The sequence below is a fragment of the Mytilus trossulus genome, chromosome 2, assembly GCF_036588685.1.
Source record: "Mytilus trossulus isolate FHL-02 chromosome 2, PNRI_Mtr1.1.1.hap1, whole genome shotgun sequence".
In the NCBI taxonomy this organism is placed as follows: Eukaryota; Metazoa; Mollusca; class Bivalvia; order Mytilida; family Mytilidae; genus Mytilus; species Mytilus trossulus.
The window spans coordinates 80,879,375-80,893,737 of record NC_086374.1 but is presented as its reverse complement, the minus strand read 5'-3'; the positions used below and the strand labels follow the sequence as shown (position 1 = coordinate 80,893,737).

The 14,363-nt window shown below is 32.2% G+C and overlaps 1 protein-coding gene across 1 annotated transcript in view; it reads right to left on the bottom strand.

Moving 5' to 3' along the window:
• Positions 1–14,363, bottom strand: part of LOC134706028 (E3 ubiquitin-protein ligase rnf213-alpha-like) — a 70,995-nt gene that overhangs the window by 32,864 nt on the left and 23,768 nt on the right. The window contains exon 6 of the mRNA XM_063564737.1: positions 12,464–13,082. Coding sequence (XP_063420807.1) covers positions 12,464–13,082 — 619 coding nt within the window. The remainder of the gene's footprint in view (positions 1–12,463; positions 13,083–14,363) is intronic.

Genomic DNA, 14,363 nt, shown 5'->3' with positions numbered 1-14,363 from the left:
TTGACCGAAGTACATTTTGTATGAAGCGCGGAGGCGCTTCATACTAAAAATGTGCGCACGGTCAACGCTTTTACAACCCTATTAAGTTACAAAAAAAGCATTCAATACTTATAATTACATTTTACCTATAGGATCATGAAAACACGCCTTTCTTTTATCAATTTTTTTTGCATTTACCTGTGCACTTTATTGTGGGACCTCGCGTCATCATGAATGAAATGTTGCATTGTGTGCAATTGATTAAGGAATATCACGAGATTGCTAGTTAGCCAATCAGAATTAGGTATTATAATGAAACATACATCTAATGTTATTAAATAGTTGTGAAAATTTGATAGAAATATGCGAAACAAAGACTGTGTGCTTGCATCATCAATTTGTGTAGAGCAGTTCATAAAAAACTGATAACTTGTACAAAATATCTGTACACATTATAGTTTTTTTAACAATATTACAACGTGTACACACCATATACATCACACCAGATGTTTTATGTGACATGACGTCATACTGATTTTGGAACTGTGCAAAAGTGACTGACTCGATGCCGTGGCGTCATATATATTTAAGGTGATACAGCAAGATTGTTGTTGACTGTAGAAACATACAGCTTATTTCTATATCCTACAAAGTATTTAATCATTTGTTCTTCACTGTTTTGGATACCTATACTGCATAAGTATCCTAACAAACAACAGTATATTGCTGGTTCTTCTAAGTGCTCCATTAAAACTCTTTCTAGATTATTAACATATACTTAATCAGTAATCAAAGCCGGGCTGCAAAATAATTTTGAAACTGCCTATTCAAGAAGTGGCGTAAATCAGATGTTGATACTAAATTATTCCATAGATCTTTAAAAGTGCATACAATCTAAGACTCTTTAATCTTGCAATAGCATTAAAACATTTGACTTTTCTACACTTTAAACAAGCATTCCCCTTTCTCCATTAACATACAAATTGAAGAGAGGGTCTTAGTTTTTTTTCTTAAAAAAGAATTACCAACGTAAATACAAGTATCCTGTCTTAGAAATTGATAAATCCTACTTTGAAAAGGATCACACTGATTCAAACAAAAAATGTCTCTGAAGCTGACCTTATCAAGGTGTTTGATTTCTTGATTTACAACACATTTGTTACGTTTAGATGATATGATTTTCTACAAACTGTCGGCATTTTAATGGGAACCAATTGTGTACCTCTTCTTGTCGACTTGTTCCTTAATTGTTATGAGACGGACTTCAAAAAGAAACTTTTTAGGATGAAAAATATCCTTTATTCAAAGGTGCCAGGATTATGATTTAATACGCCAGATTCGCGTTTCGTCTACTTAAGAGCGGCTCATCAGTTGACGTTCCGATCACAATAGTCTTACATCCAAACAAGTTGAAGAGCATTGAGGACCCAAAATTCCAAAAGTTTTGCAAAATACGGCTTGAGTAGGGTGCTTATGTTTGCTATAGTTTTCCTATTTATATTTTTATAAATTTCCTGTTTACAAAACTTTAAATTTTTGCAAAAAACTAAGAATTTTCTTTTCCAAGACATAGATTACATTATCTGCATTTGGCACAACTTTTTAGAATTTTGGATCCTCATTGCTCTTCAATGTTGTACTTGTTTTGCATTATAACTATTTCGATATGAGCGTCAATGATGAGACTTATGTAGACGAAACGCGCGTCTGGCGTACTTAATTATAATCTTGGTACCTTTGATAACTATTTCCATGTTTTCTGGAGAGAAATTTATGTATTACTGAAAAATTATTATAACAGGGTTTTATATATATATCACAAACTAGTCAAAACATTTACTAAATTTTATCATCGGTATAAGGACATCATTCGTAAATATAGCTCAACATGCAGACTTCTTATACGTTCAGGTATTTCACATCCATTTTTTTATGGAAATATTCCTTATAAAGCACAAAGGTGTCAGTATTCACCTCAGAAACTAATAAAACCTTTGAATAGACTTATTAAGAAGGGATATAGTCACGATACTGTGGTCAGGTCATTAAATATTGCATATTTTGGCGTTAATATTGATTCACTTATAGGGTCTTTGCGTCAGAACTAAACACATTTATTCAAAAACCAGGTGTTGGCATGACACGGGTTATGTTATTCTCATATATGTTATGATGGTAGGATACTAAACCCCTAACGGGAAGGATTGTGCCTGATGAAATCATAAGCTTTCAGTCAGTTTAATTGAAGTCTGGATCTGGCATGTCAGTTAACTGCTAGTAGTCTGTTGTTATTTATGTATTATTGTCATTTTGTTTATTTTCTTTGGTTACATCTTCTGACATCAGACTCGGCCTTCTCTTGAACTGAATTTTAATTTGCGTATTGTTATGCGTTTACTTTTCTACATTGGCTAGAGGTATAGGGGGGAGGGTTGAGATCTCACAAACATGTTTAACCCCGCTGCGTTTTTGCGCCTGTCCCAAGTCAGGAGCCTCTGGCCTTTGTTAGTCTTGTAATATTTTAATTTTAGTTTCTTGTGTACAATTTGGAAATTAGTATGGCGTTCATTATCACTGAACTAGTATATTTTTGTTTAGAGGCCAGCTGAAGGACGCCTCCGGGTGCGGGAATTTCTCGTTACATTGAAGACCTGTTGGAGTCTTTCTGCTGTTGTTTTTTTCTACGGTTGGGATGTTGTCTCTTTGACACTTTCCCCCTTTCCATTCTCAATTTTATTTCTGCAGGTTATGTTCAGGTCTTTATGTGTTTGGAGTATACTGATTTTTCTTTTCTAAGATAACATCAAAGCAAAATGTTATTTAAACACAAAAATCAATAGAAAAAAACCCCAAATCCGGGTAACAAACCAAAACCGAGTGAAACGCATTATAAATTGAGAATGACGAAACAACACTAAAATTCAACATACAGAAACGCATTACACAAAATCCGATGGGAATAATAATTATAACATCAAAACTAAATACAAAAATTTGTGATAAAAAGGTACCGTGACACGTCTCATTATAATGTGAAGTCACGCTCAAATATAAAAGAAAACAAATGACACATCTGAAACACAACGTTAAAATATAACACACACAGAAACGAACAATAATATAACAATAACCATATTTCTGACTTGGTACAGGAATTTTTTAAAGTAAAAAATAATGGTGGGTTGAACCTGGTTTTGAGGCAAGCCAAACCTCCCGCTTTAACAGCCAAGTTAAATATAACATTAAAATGACAACACAAATTACAGAACTACAATTCAAATAAGAAGAACATATTTGACAAAAAAAACACACGAATAATAGCTTGCAAAAGGCACCAGGTTTAAAATATAATACGCCAGAAGTGCGTTCGGCCATATAAGACTCACCAGTGACGTCTAGATACAAAAGTTTGAAAACCAAAACAAGCTTCAGTACAACAATAAACAGCATCGAAGACCAACAAAGTTGTGCCAAAAACGGCCAGGGTTTTCTGTTTTGGACCAGAACTTTCCTATTATTTAGAATAATTTATACTTTGTAAACTGTATATATTATAAAATGACTATATAAAATATATACATGATAACACTGAAGTATTGACTAATTACTAGTACAAAAAACAACCGGATTTATTCCACAAACCGACAAAATACACACCCGAATTAGTCAAAGCCTCAACGCAAAGTGAAGTCACATTTGGAATTGTAAATAAAGGCAACAGTAGTATACCGATGTTCAAAACTCATAAATCGATAGAAAAAAAAATCCGGGTCAAAAACCAAAACAAAGGGAAACGAAATAAATACAAGAGAATGACGACACAACATTAAAATGTAACACACACAGAAACGAACTAAGCATAAGACAAAATCCGATGAGAATAACAAATATAACATCAAAACTAAATACATGAACATGGTGAATAAGGGATAGGAAAGTACCGTGACACGTCTTTTAATAACGTGAATTCACACTCAAATATAAGAAGAAACAAACGAAACAAAAGGAACACAACGTTAAATTGTAACACACACAGAATCCAACTATAATATAACAATGAATATATTCCTGACTTGGCACAGGACATTTATTAAGAAAAAAATGGTGGGTTGAACCTAGTTTTGTAGCATGCAAAACCTCCCTCTTTTATGGCCATGTTAAAATAACATTAAAATGACAACACAACACTACAATACAAATAAATAGGAGAACACAATTGACATAGAAACACACTAACAATAGCTAACAAAAAGCAACATGTTTAAAATTCTATACGCCAGAAGTGCGTTGTGTCAGCACAAGACTTACTAGTGACGCCCAGATACAAATGTTTGAAAGCCAAAACAAATACAAAGTTGAACAGCATCGAGGACCAAAAGTTCAACAAAGTTGTGCAACAAACAGTCACGGTTTTCTGTTAGGCACCAGACCATCCTATTATTTAGAATGATTTATACTTTTGCAAACAGTAAATTTTATTAAATGACTATATAAAAGATATACATGATAAAACTGAAGTATTAACTAATTACAATAACAACCGGATACATTATATTACCCGACAAAATCCAACACAATCTAACACAAAAAATAGACACCCCAATTAGTCAAGGCCTCAACGCAAAGTGACGTCACATTTGAAAATTGTAAAACATGACAAGAAAAAGATGTCACATGTTAAACAGAACATCAAAAATGAAAAATGACGTCATATTTGAATGAATAAAACTATGTGTAAAAAATAAGACAGAATAAGGATTGATTTAATTTTATATTTGTACTGAATACTGATCATACATTCAATAACAATGAAAATTGCAATACTTATGGCAAGCCAAAGTGGACAAAAAGAGCTATTTTCTAATATTAAGAAATGATTTTTCAATATTAAAAAAAGTACTTTCTAATATTAAAAATTATCTTATTTTTTAATATTAGAAAATGATTTTTTAATATTAGAAAATGATTTATTAATATTAGAAAATGATTTTTTGATATTAGTAAATGATTTTTTTATATTAGAAAATGTTTTTTTTAATATTAGAAAATGATTTTTTAATATTAGAAAATTATTTTTTAATATAAGAAAATTGCTCTTTTTGTCCACTTTGGCTTGCCATAAATACTTAGGTAGCAATAAGAAAATTACCTATATTCTATGTCCGGTTAATTAAGAATCAAGCTGCATCCCGTAATGCATCGTACAAATTATGTTTTACCAAATTAAATCTAATAAATGAAGGCGGTGATTAATTTTCTTTAACATAACAAATAACCGGAAAGACGTCAAGACATTTGACAAATAAGGGACAAAAAATGACGTCACATTTGAATTTGTAAAACAGCACATAAAAATGATGTCACATTTGCATGAATAAAAATATCTATCAAAAATAAGAAAGAATTAGGATTGATTTAAGAACATATTTGAAATAAATAATGATATCAAATTTATTAACAATGAAACCGTGTTTCTTTGAGAAAAAAATCATCTGAAAAGTTGGATTAAATACTATTTGAAATTTCCTGATGTTTTGTCAAAGAGGAACACATATTTGCCGTGTTTAAAACAAAATAACTGCAGTTTTAAACAATATTCATCAAATCAATTTCATTTTAGATAAATAGCAGACAGGTGTAAAAAACTGAAAACGAGTCAAAGAATCACTAAGAAATACTTCTTTAAAATCGTGTTTTGTGTTCAGGAAATTGGCTGAATTGTGTCTAATATATAAAAAAAGAAATAAAAAGAAAATGTGGTATGATTGCCAATGCGACAACTCTCCACAAGTGTCAAAACTGGCACATAAATTAACAACTATTTGTCATCCTACGGGCGTCAACAATGAACAAAGCCCATACCACATAGTCAGCTATACAAGGCCCCGAAATGACACGGTCAAACAAACGGCCTTATTTATGTCCAAAAACTGAACGAAAATCAAATATGTAACACATGAACAAACGAAAACCACTGAATTTCTGGCTCTTGATTTGGGACAGGCAAATACATACATAATGTGGCGGGGTTAGACATGTTAGCGGGATAGCAACATTCCCCTAACCTTGGACACTGGTTTAACAGTAAAACATAAAAACGAACTATAAAATTCAGTTGAAAAAGGCTTAACTCATCAGATGTACAAAAATACAAGTGGACATGGCCGGGTATTTGTTCATCTCAACAACGAAGAGACACTATGTACAGATCTGAGAGTATTCGCAGTTAACTGGCAGCTTGTTCAAAGCCACTTACAACTTATAAATGAATCATGCATCTAAGACTAAACAATCAATCCGTACACATCCAAAATCCAATGGAGTTAGTTCAAAGATGTCATAAACTGTCAGAGATAAACATAACCTTGAGCAATGCGAAGATTCGGGTATCGATTGTTTGTAGATCAATGAATGTTTTTACGTATATAACGTACTAGTTATATTTAGTTTGCTTTTAATTTACCTATAACACAATCAATATTTATATAAAAACAATATTCAATGATCTTATTACAGTGTTGAATTGGTAACCTTTTAGCGTAAGTTTATTTAAAGGAGCGAAAAATTTACCAGGGCCATTTCTAAATTTCCGGACACGGATGACAACATTTCCGTAAAAATGAGTATGTGCTATCCCGTTTGAAATACGTTTTGTACAGGTACAACCAAACTTCAAAACCCAATCTTTATATCTATGGAAAAAATTATCTAAGATTTTAAGTAATTTATGGTAACAAAATCCCTGTTTAATACTTTACCAGTAATGAATAAAAATATCTATCAAAAATAAGAAAGAATTAGGATTGATTTAAGAACATATTTGAAATAAATAATGATATCAAATTTATTAACAATGAAACCGTGTTTCTTTGAGAAAAAAATCATCTGAAAAGTTGGATTAAATACTATTTGAAATTTCCTGATGTTTTGTCAAAGAGGAACACATATTTGCCGTGTTTAAAACAAAATAACTGCAGTTTTAAACAATATTTATCAAATCAATTTCATTTTAGATAAATAGCAGACAGGTGTAAAAAACTGAAAACGAGTCAAAGAATCACTAAGAAATACTTCTTTAAAATCGTGTTTTGTGTTCAGGAAATTGGCTGAATTGTGTCTAATATATAAAAAAAGAAATAAAAAGAAAATGTGGTATGATTGCCAATGCGACAACTCTCCACAAGTGTCAAAACTGGCACATAAATTAACAACTATTTGTCATCCTACGGGCGTCAACAATGAACAAAGCCCATACCACATAGTCAGCTATACAAGGCCCCGAAATGACACGGTCAAACAAACGGCCTTATTTATGTCCAAAAACTGAACGAAAATCAAATATGTAACACATGAACAAACGAAAACCACTGAATTTCTGGCTCTTGATTTGGGACAGGCAAATACATACATAATGTGGCGGGGTTAGACATGTTAGCGGGATAGCAACATTCCCCTAACCTTGGACACTGGTTTAACAGTAAAACATAAAAACGAACTATAAAATTCAGTTCAAAAAGGCTTAACTCATCAGATGTACAAAAATACAAGTGGACGTGGCCGGGTATTTGTTCATCTCAACAACGAAGAGACACTATGTACAGATCTGAGAGTATTCGCAGTTAACTGGCAGCTTGTTCAAAGCCACTTACAACTTATAAATGAATCATGCATCTAAGACTAAACAATCAATCCGTACACATCCAAAATCCAATGGAGTTAGTTCAAAGATGTCATAAACTGTCAGAGATAAACATAACCTTGAGCAATGCGAAGATTCGGGTATCGATTGTTTGTAGATCAATGAATGTTTTTACGTATATAACGTACTAGTTATATTTAGTTTGCTTTTAATTTACCTATAACACAATCAATATTTATATAAAAACAATATTCAATGATCTTATTACAGTGTTGAATTGGTAACCTTTTAGCGTAAGTTTATTTAAAGGAGCGAAAAATTTACCAGGGCCATTTCTAAATTTCCGGACACGGATGACAACATTTCCGTAAAAATGAGTATGTGCTATCCCGTTTGAAATACGTTTTGTACAGGTACAACCAAACTTCAAAACCCAATCTTTATATCTATGGAAAAAATTATCTAAGATTTTAAGTAATTTATGGTAACAAAATCCCTGTTTAATACTTTACCAGTAATGAATAAAAATATCTATCAAAAATAAGAAAGAATTAGGATTGATTTAAGAACATATTTGAAATAAATAATGATATCAAATTTATTAACAATGAAACCGTGTTTCTTTGAGAAAAAAATCATCTGAAAAGTTGGATTAAATACTATTTGAAATTTCCTGATGTTTTGTCAAAGAGGAACACATATTTGCCGTGTTTAAAACAAAATAACTGCAGTTTTAAACAATATTTATCAAATCAATTTCATTTTAGATAAATAGCAGACAGGTGTAAAAAACTGAAAACGAGTCAAAGAATCACTAAGAAATACTTCTTTAAAATCGTGTTTTGTGTTCAGGAAATTGGCTGAATTGTGTCTAATATATAAAATAAGAATTAAAAAGAAAATGTGGTATGATTGCCAATGCGACAACTCTCCACAAGTGTCAAAACTGGCACATAAATTAACAACTATTTGTCATCCTACGGGCGTCAACAATGAACAAAGCCCAAACCACATAGTCAGCTATACAAGGCCCCGAAATGACACGGTCAAACAAACGGCCTTATTTATGTCCAAAAATTGAACGAAAATCAAATATGTAACACATGAACAAACGAAAACCACTGAATTTCTGGCTCTTGATTTGGGACAGGCAAATACATACATAATGTGGCGGGGTTAGACATGTTAGCGGGATAGCAACATTCCCCTAACCTTGGACACTGGTTTAACAGTAAAACATAAAAACGAACTATAAAATTCAGTTGAAAAAGGCTTAACTCATCAGATGTACAAAAATACAAGTGGACGTGGCCGGGTATTTGTTCATCTCAACAACGAAGAGACACTATGTACAGATCTGAGAGTATTCGCAGTTAACTGTCAGCTTGTTCAAAGCCACTTACAACTTATAAATGAATCATGCATCTAAGACTAAACAATCAATCCGTACACATCCAAAATCCAATGGAGTTAGTTCAAAGATGTCATAAACTGTCAGAGATAAACATAACCTTGAGCAATGCGAAGATTCGGGTATCGATTGTTTGTAGATCAATGAATGTTTTTACGTATATAACGTACTAGTTATATTTAGTTTGCTTTTAATTTACCTATAACACAATCAATATTTATATAAAAACAATATTCAATGATCTTATTACAGTGTTGAATTGGTAACCTTTTAGCGTAAGTTTATTTAAAGGAGCGAACAATTTACCAGGGCCATTTCTAAATTTCCGGACACGGATGACAACATTTCCGTAAAAATGAGTATGTGCTATCCCGTTTGAAATACGTTTTGTACAGGTACAACCAAACTTCAAAACCCAATCTTTATATCTATGGAAAAAATTATCTAAGATTTTAAGTAATTTATGGTAACAAAATCCCTGTTTAATACTTTACCAGTAATGAATAAAAATATCTATCAAAAATAAGAAAGAATTAGGATTGATTTAAGAACATATTTGAAATAAATAATGATATCAAATTTATTAACAATGAAACCGTGTTTCTTTGAGAAAAAAATCATCTGAAAAGTTGGATTAAATACTATTTGAAATTTCCTGATGTTTTGTCAAAGAGGAACACATATTTGCCGTGTTTAAAACAAAATAACTGCAGTTTTAAACAATATTTATCAAATCAATTTCATTTTAGATAAATAGCAGACAGGTGTAAAAAACTGAAAACGAGTCAAAGAATCACTAAGAAATACTTCTTTAAAATCGTGTTTTGTGTTCAGGAAATTGGCTGAATTGTGTCTAATATATAAAATAAGAATTAAAAAGAAAATGTGGTATGATTGCCAATGCGACAACTCTCCACAAGTGTCAAAACTGGCACATAAATTAACAACTATTTGTCATCCTACGGGCGTCAACAATGAACAAAGCCCAAACCACATAGTCAGCTATACAAGGCCCCGAAATGACACGGTCAAACAAACGGCCTTATTTATGTCCAAAAATTGAACGAAAATCAAATATGTAACACATGAACAAACGAAAACCACTGAATTTCTGGCTCTTGATTTGGGACAGGCAAATACATACATAATGTGGCGGGGTTAGACATGTTAGCGGGATAGCAACATTCCCCTAACCTTGGACACTGGTTTAACAGTAAAACATAAAAACGAACTATAAAATTCAGTTGAAAAAGGCTTAACTCATCAGATGTACAAAAATACAAGTGGACGTGGCCGGGTATTTGTTCATCTCAACAACGAAGAGACACTATGTACAGATCTGAGAGTATTCGCAGTTAACTGGCAGCTTGTTCAAAGCCACTTACAACTTATAAATGAATCATGCATCTAAGACTTAACAATCAATCCGTACACATCCAAAATCCAATGGAGTTAGTTCAAAGATGTCATAAACTGTCAGAGATAAACATAACCTTGAGCAATGCGAAGATTCGGGTATCGATTGTTTGTAGATCAATGAATGTTTTTACGTATATAACGTACTAGTTATATTTAGTTTGCTTTTAATTTACCTATAACACAATCAATATTTATATAAAAACAATATTCAATGATCTTATTACAGTGTTGAATTGGTAACCTTTTAGCGTAAGTTTATTTAAAGGAGCGAAAAATTTACCAGGGCCATTTCTAAATTTCCGGACACGGATGACAACATTTCCGTAAAAATGAGTATGTGCTATCCCGTTTGAAATACGTTTTGTACAGGTACAACCAAACTTCAAAACCAAATCTTTATATCTATGGAAAAAATTATCTAAGATTTTAAGTAATTTATGGTAACAAAATCCCTGGTTTAATACTTTACCAGTAATACAGAGGTTACGTTTGTTAAAATCAAAAACGTTACAGCAAGCACGTGCATAGCGAACGAGCTATGAAATATAAACACCGTAATATGGTGCCAAAGAAACATCACCATGATCTGAAAACGGAAAATGAAAACTAGGGAAAGAAAAATCGGCCCTTCTTTCGTTAATGTTAGTGTGGAGTTTCCTAAAACCGAAATATCTTAATTTAGGAAAGGACAGTTATAACCGTTTAAATTTTATTTATTTATTTATAAAGAAATCTTATTTTGGGGTAAATTTCACTATATTAAGAAAATTCTTGATTATTTAACAAAAAAATATCATCAAGATAACGGTACGTGTAAGTTTGAATAATCCTAATATTTGTTTTAAAAATATTTTATCGGATTATTTCTTCCATCTCAGCCACCCTTTGAAGTGTTTACACCTGGAAATCCTAAAACGGCGCAAGTGTATCCTCGGCAAATATGGGTGCTCTAACACGTATAAGGTAATTTTCCTGGGATAGAAAAATCTTTAATTTTTCAAAAATTCAAAGTTTTGTAACAAGAAATTTATAAAAATGACCATATAATTAATATTCATGTCAACACCGAAGTGCTGACTACTGGGCTGGTGATAACCTCGTGGACGAAGCGTTCATCAGCACTTTACTTTCCGCTATTTAGATGATGTTCCCCCACTAAATAATTTAAAATTTGTTGATTATGTTGAACGCATCTATCCCATCGAACTAAAGATAAAGGATACAACAAATACATTTTAGCCTGTCTCATACCTTGACTTACATCTCTAAATTGACTGAGGGTCGGTTAAAAACAAAATGTTATGGCAAACGAGATAATTTCAGCTTCACAATTGTGAACTTTCTATTTTATGTAGCAACATTCCAGCAACGCCTGCATACGAAGTATATACATGTATCTCCAAATAGATACGATATGCCCGCGTCTGCATTTCCTATCATGATTTCCTCGATGGGGGATTGCTGCTCAAAAGGAAGCTATCAAAACAAGCGTTTCAAATGGTGATGTTTAAATCATTCTCTCGTAAATGTTACGGACGCCATACCAGGTTGGTTGACCGTTATGGATTAACCGTTACACAGATTACTTCGTATATGTTTTTTACGTCATACACACAATTCCCTTCTCTTCTAATGAATGTGACCTAGTAACACAACGGATGCCACATGTAGAAGAATCTGCTTACCCATTCGAAGTCCCTGAGATCACCCCCAGTTTTAGGTTGGGTTCGTGTTGCTCAGTCTTGATTTTTCTATGTTGTTTGTTGTGTAATATTATTTGTCTGTTAGTCTTTTTTCGTTTTTACCCATGACGTCGTCAGTTTATTTTCAATTAATGAGTTTGACTGTTCCTCTGGTATCTTTCGCCCCTCTCTGATTAATATGTCAGCCAATATAATTATCATTATGTAATTAACATTAACGGATTATCGATCAGAAAGGCAGAACATATAACACTGCAGAATATTTGTTAAATGATATTAAGCGTGCATTGTTCATTGCTTGATTGTTCTTACCTTCATCTATTTGATCTGGTTTTACAACTTCCAATGCCTTTTTAGCAAGGTATTTGCTAAAATTGGCTCCCATCATTTCTTCTATGAATGCGTTTTCCATTTTTGAAGATGAAGTATTGTTGCTTATGGATTCAGGTTGCAAATCTGACGTTTTCATTGCCAAATCTATTGCGTTGCTAAGATCAGATTTGCAGCAGTTTTCTTTCAGGCAAAATAGAAGCGGATATACAGCCTCATTTGGATCTGAACCCGTTCTTAACTTTGCTAGTTCTCTTTGAAGTATTACTAGTTGTGACGTAGTAAACATATTTAAAATGTTTTTGTTTTCCCTTTCCTTCCTTATATATGTAAGCCAGTCTGTGTGAAACTCTTCGAGACATTTTGCGATTGTACGTAATATGTCAATATCTTTCTTACATTTTTCTTGGTCGTTCATACCTTCCTCTTGGCGCTTGCATCTTACAATTTGACGATCTTCTGTACTTCCAAAACTCATCAAAACGGCAACACTTTCTGTTTTATTGCATCTGAATTCCACTTTGAATTGAGAAAATAAAACACATCCCGAAGATACCATCCCAATGTATATATTTCCAAGCAATACTACAGCATCTAAGATCTACAGCAAATTCATTGTATTAAGAACATGATCACTAAGCGTTTTTGTTCATTTAATCAATTGTAAAAATAACGGTTCCCCTAAATTTTTTTCTAAAATATAATAAATATAACGTACTGCAAGGCAAGTTCCAACACGTGAATTCCATACAAAATGTCAAAATCAAACGCTTTTAATCAAAGATATAAAGGGCCACAAGAATGACTAGTGTAGAACACTATAAAAGTCATCGTACGATTTTCAACAATGAGCAAGGCACATACCGTATTGTCAGCTGTAAAATGCATCGACTTTACTAATGCAAAACAATTCAAACCAGAAAACTAACCACGAAAAACAAATATGTAACACAGCAACCAACGTCAACCACTGTAATACGATGACTTATATAGTATGTGTATTTTTTTAAATGGGAGATTGTCTCATTGGCAATCATACCACATTTTCTTTTTTTATATTTCTATTTTATACTGCACTCGTTCTATTTGAGCAGTCAAAATGCGTTGACTGTATATTTCTATGTCATATACAGTCACTGACCTGATATCACTTTTCCTCATGAATATTTAAATAGAAATTGCCGAACTTGTAATTAATTATTCATGTGACCTATTCAACCTGTTATTGTTTCCAATGTATACAACGACTCAAACTTATGTCTTTACCAATTTTTAGAAAATAAATATTTCACTTTAATCATTATGTTTTATGCTTATTGTTGATATTTTAGTTCATTCTCCAACAGTTCCGTCGCCATCGATTTTCGGGTTTCATCAGGAAATGTACATTTCATTGTGTTGTATATTTCTCCGCCTGAAGATATGTGGCCTTTTTATAAAAGGGTGAGTTTCCCAATATTTAAATCAAATAATAAAGTTAACAAATTATACAACAATTGAAAATGTTTTTTTTAAATTGCAGTATAAAGACAATAATAGTACATTGACTTGACATGTCAACGATATAAGGATTCGGCACGAAACGGGGAAAATGCTCGGCATAGCCTCGCTTTCCCCGTTTCTAAGCCTCATCCTTATATCGTTGATATGTCAAGTCAATGCACTATTATTGTCTATATAAACACCGTAGTTCACCTTTCTTATGATTTTGATATTTTTACAAAATCATTTTTTATAAAACAAATAAAATGGCTAATAATAACTTAAATATGACAATCAACAAAATACATGATTTTGACTAGATTCAGTTGGAGTCAACTAAGGAAACATGCATTAGTGTTAGTCATAAATTTTCCAATATATCATGTCATGTTTTTTTTTT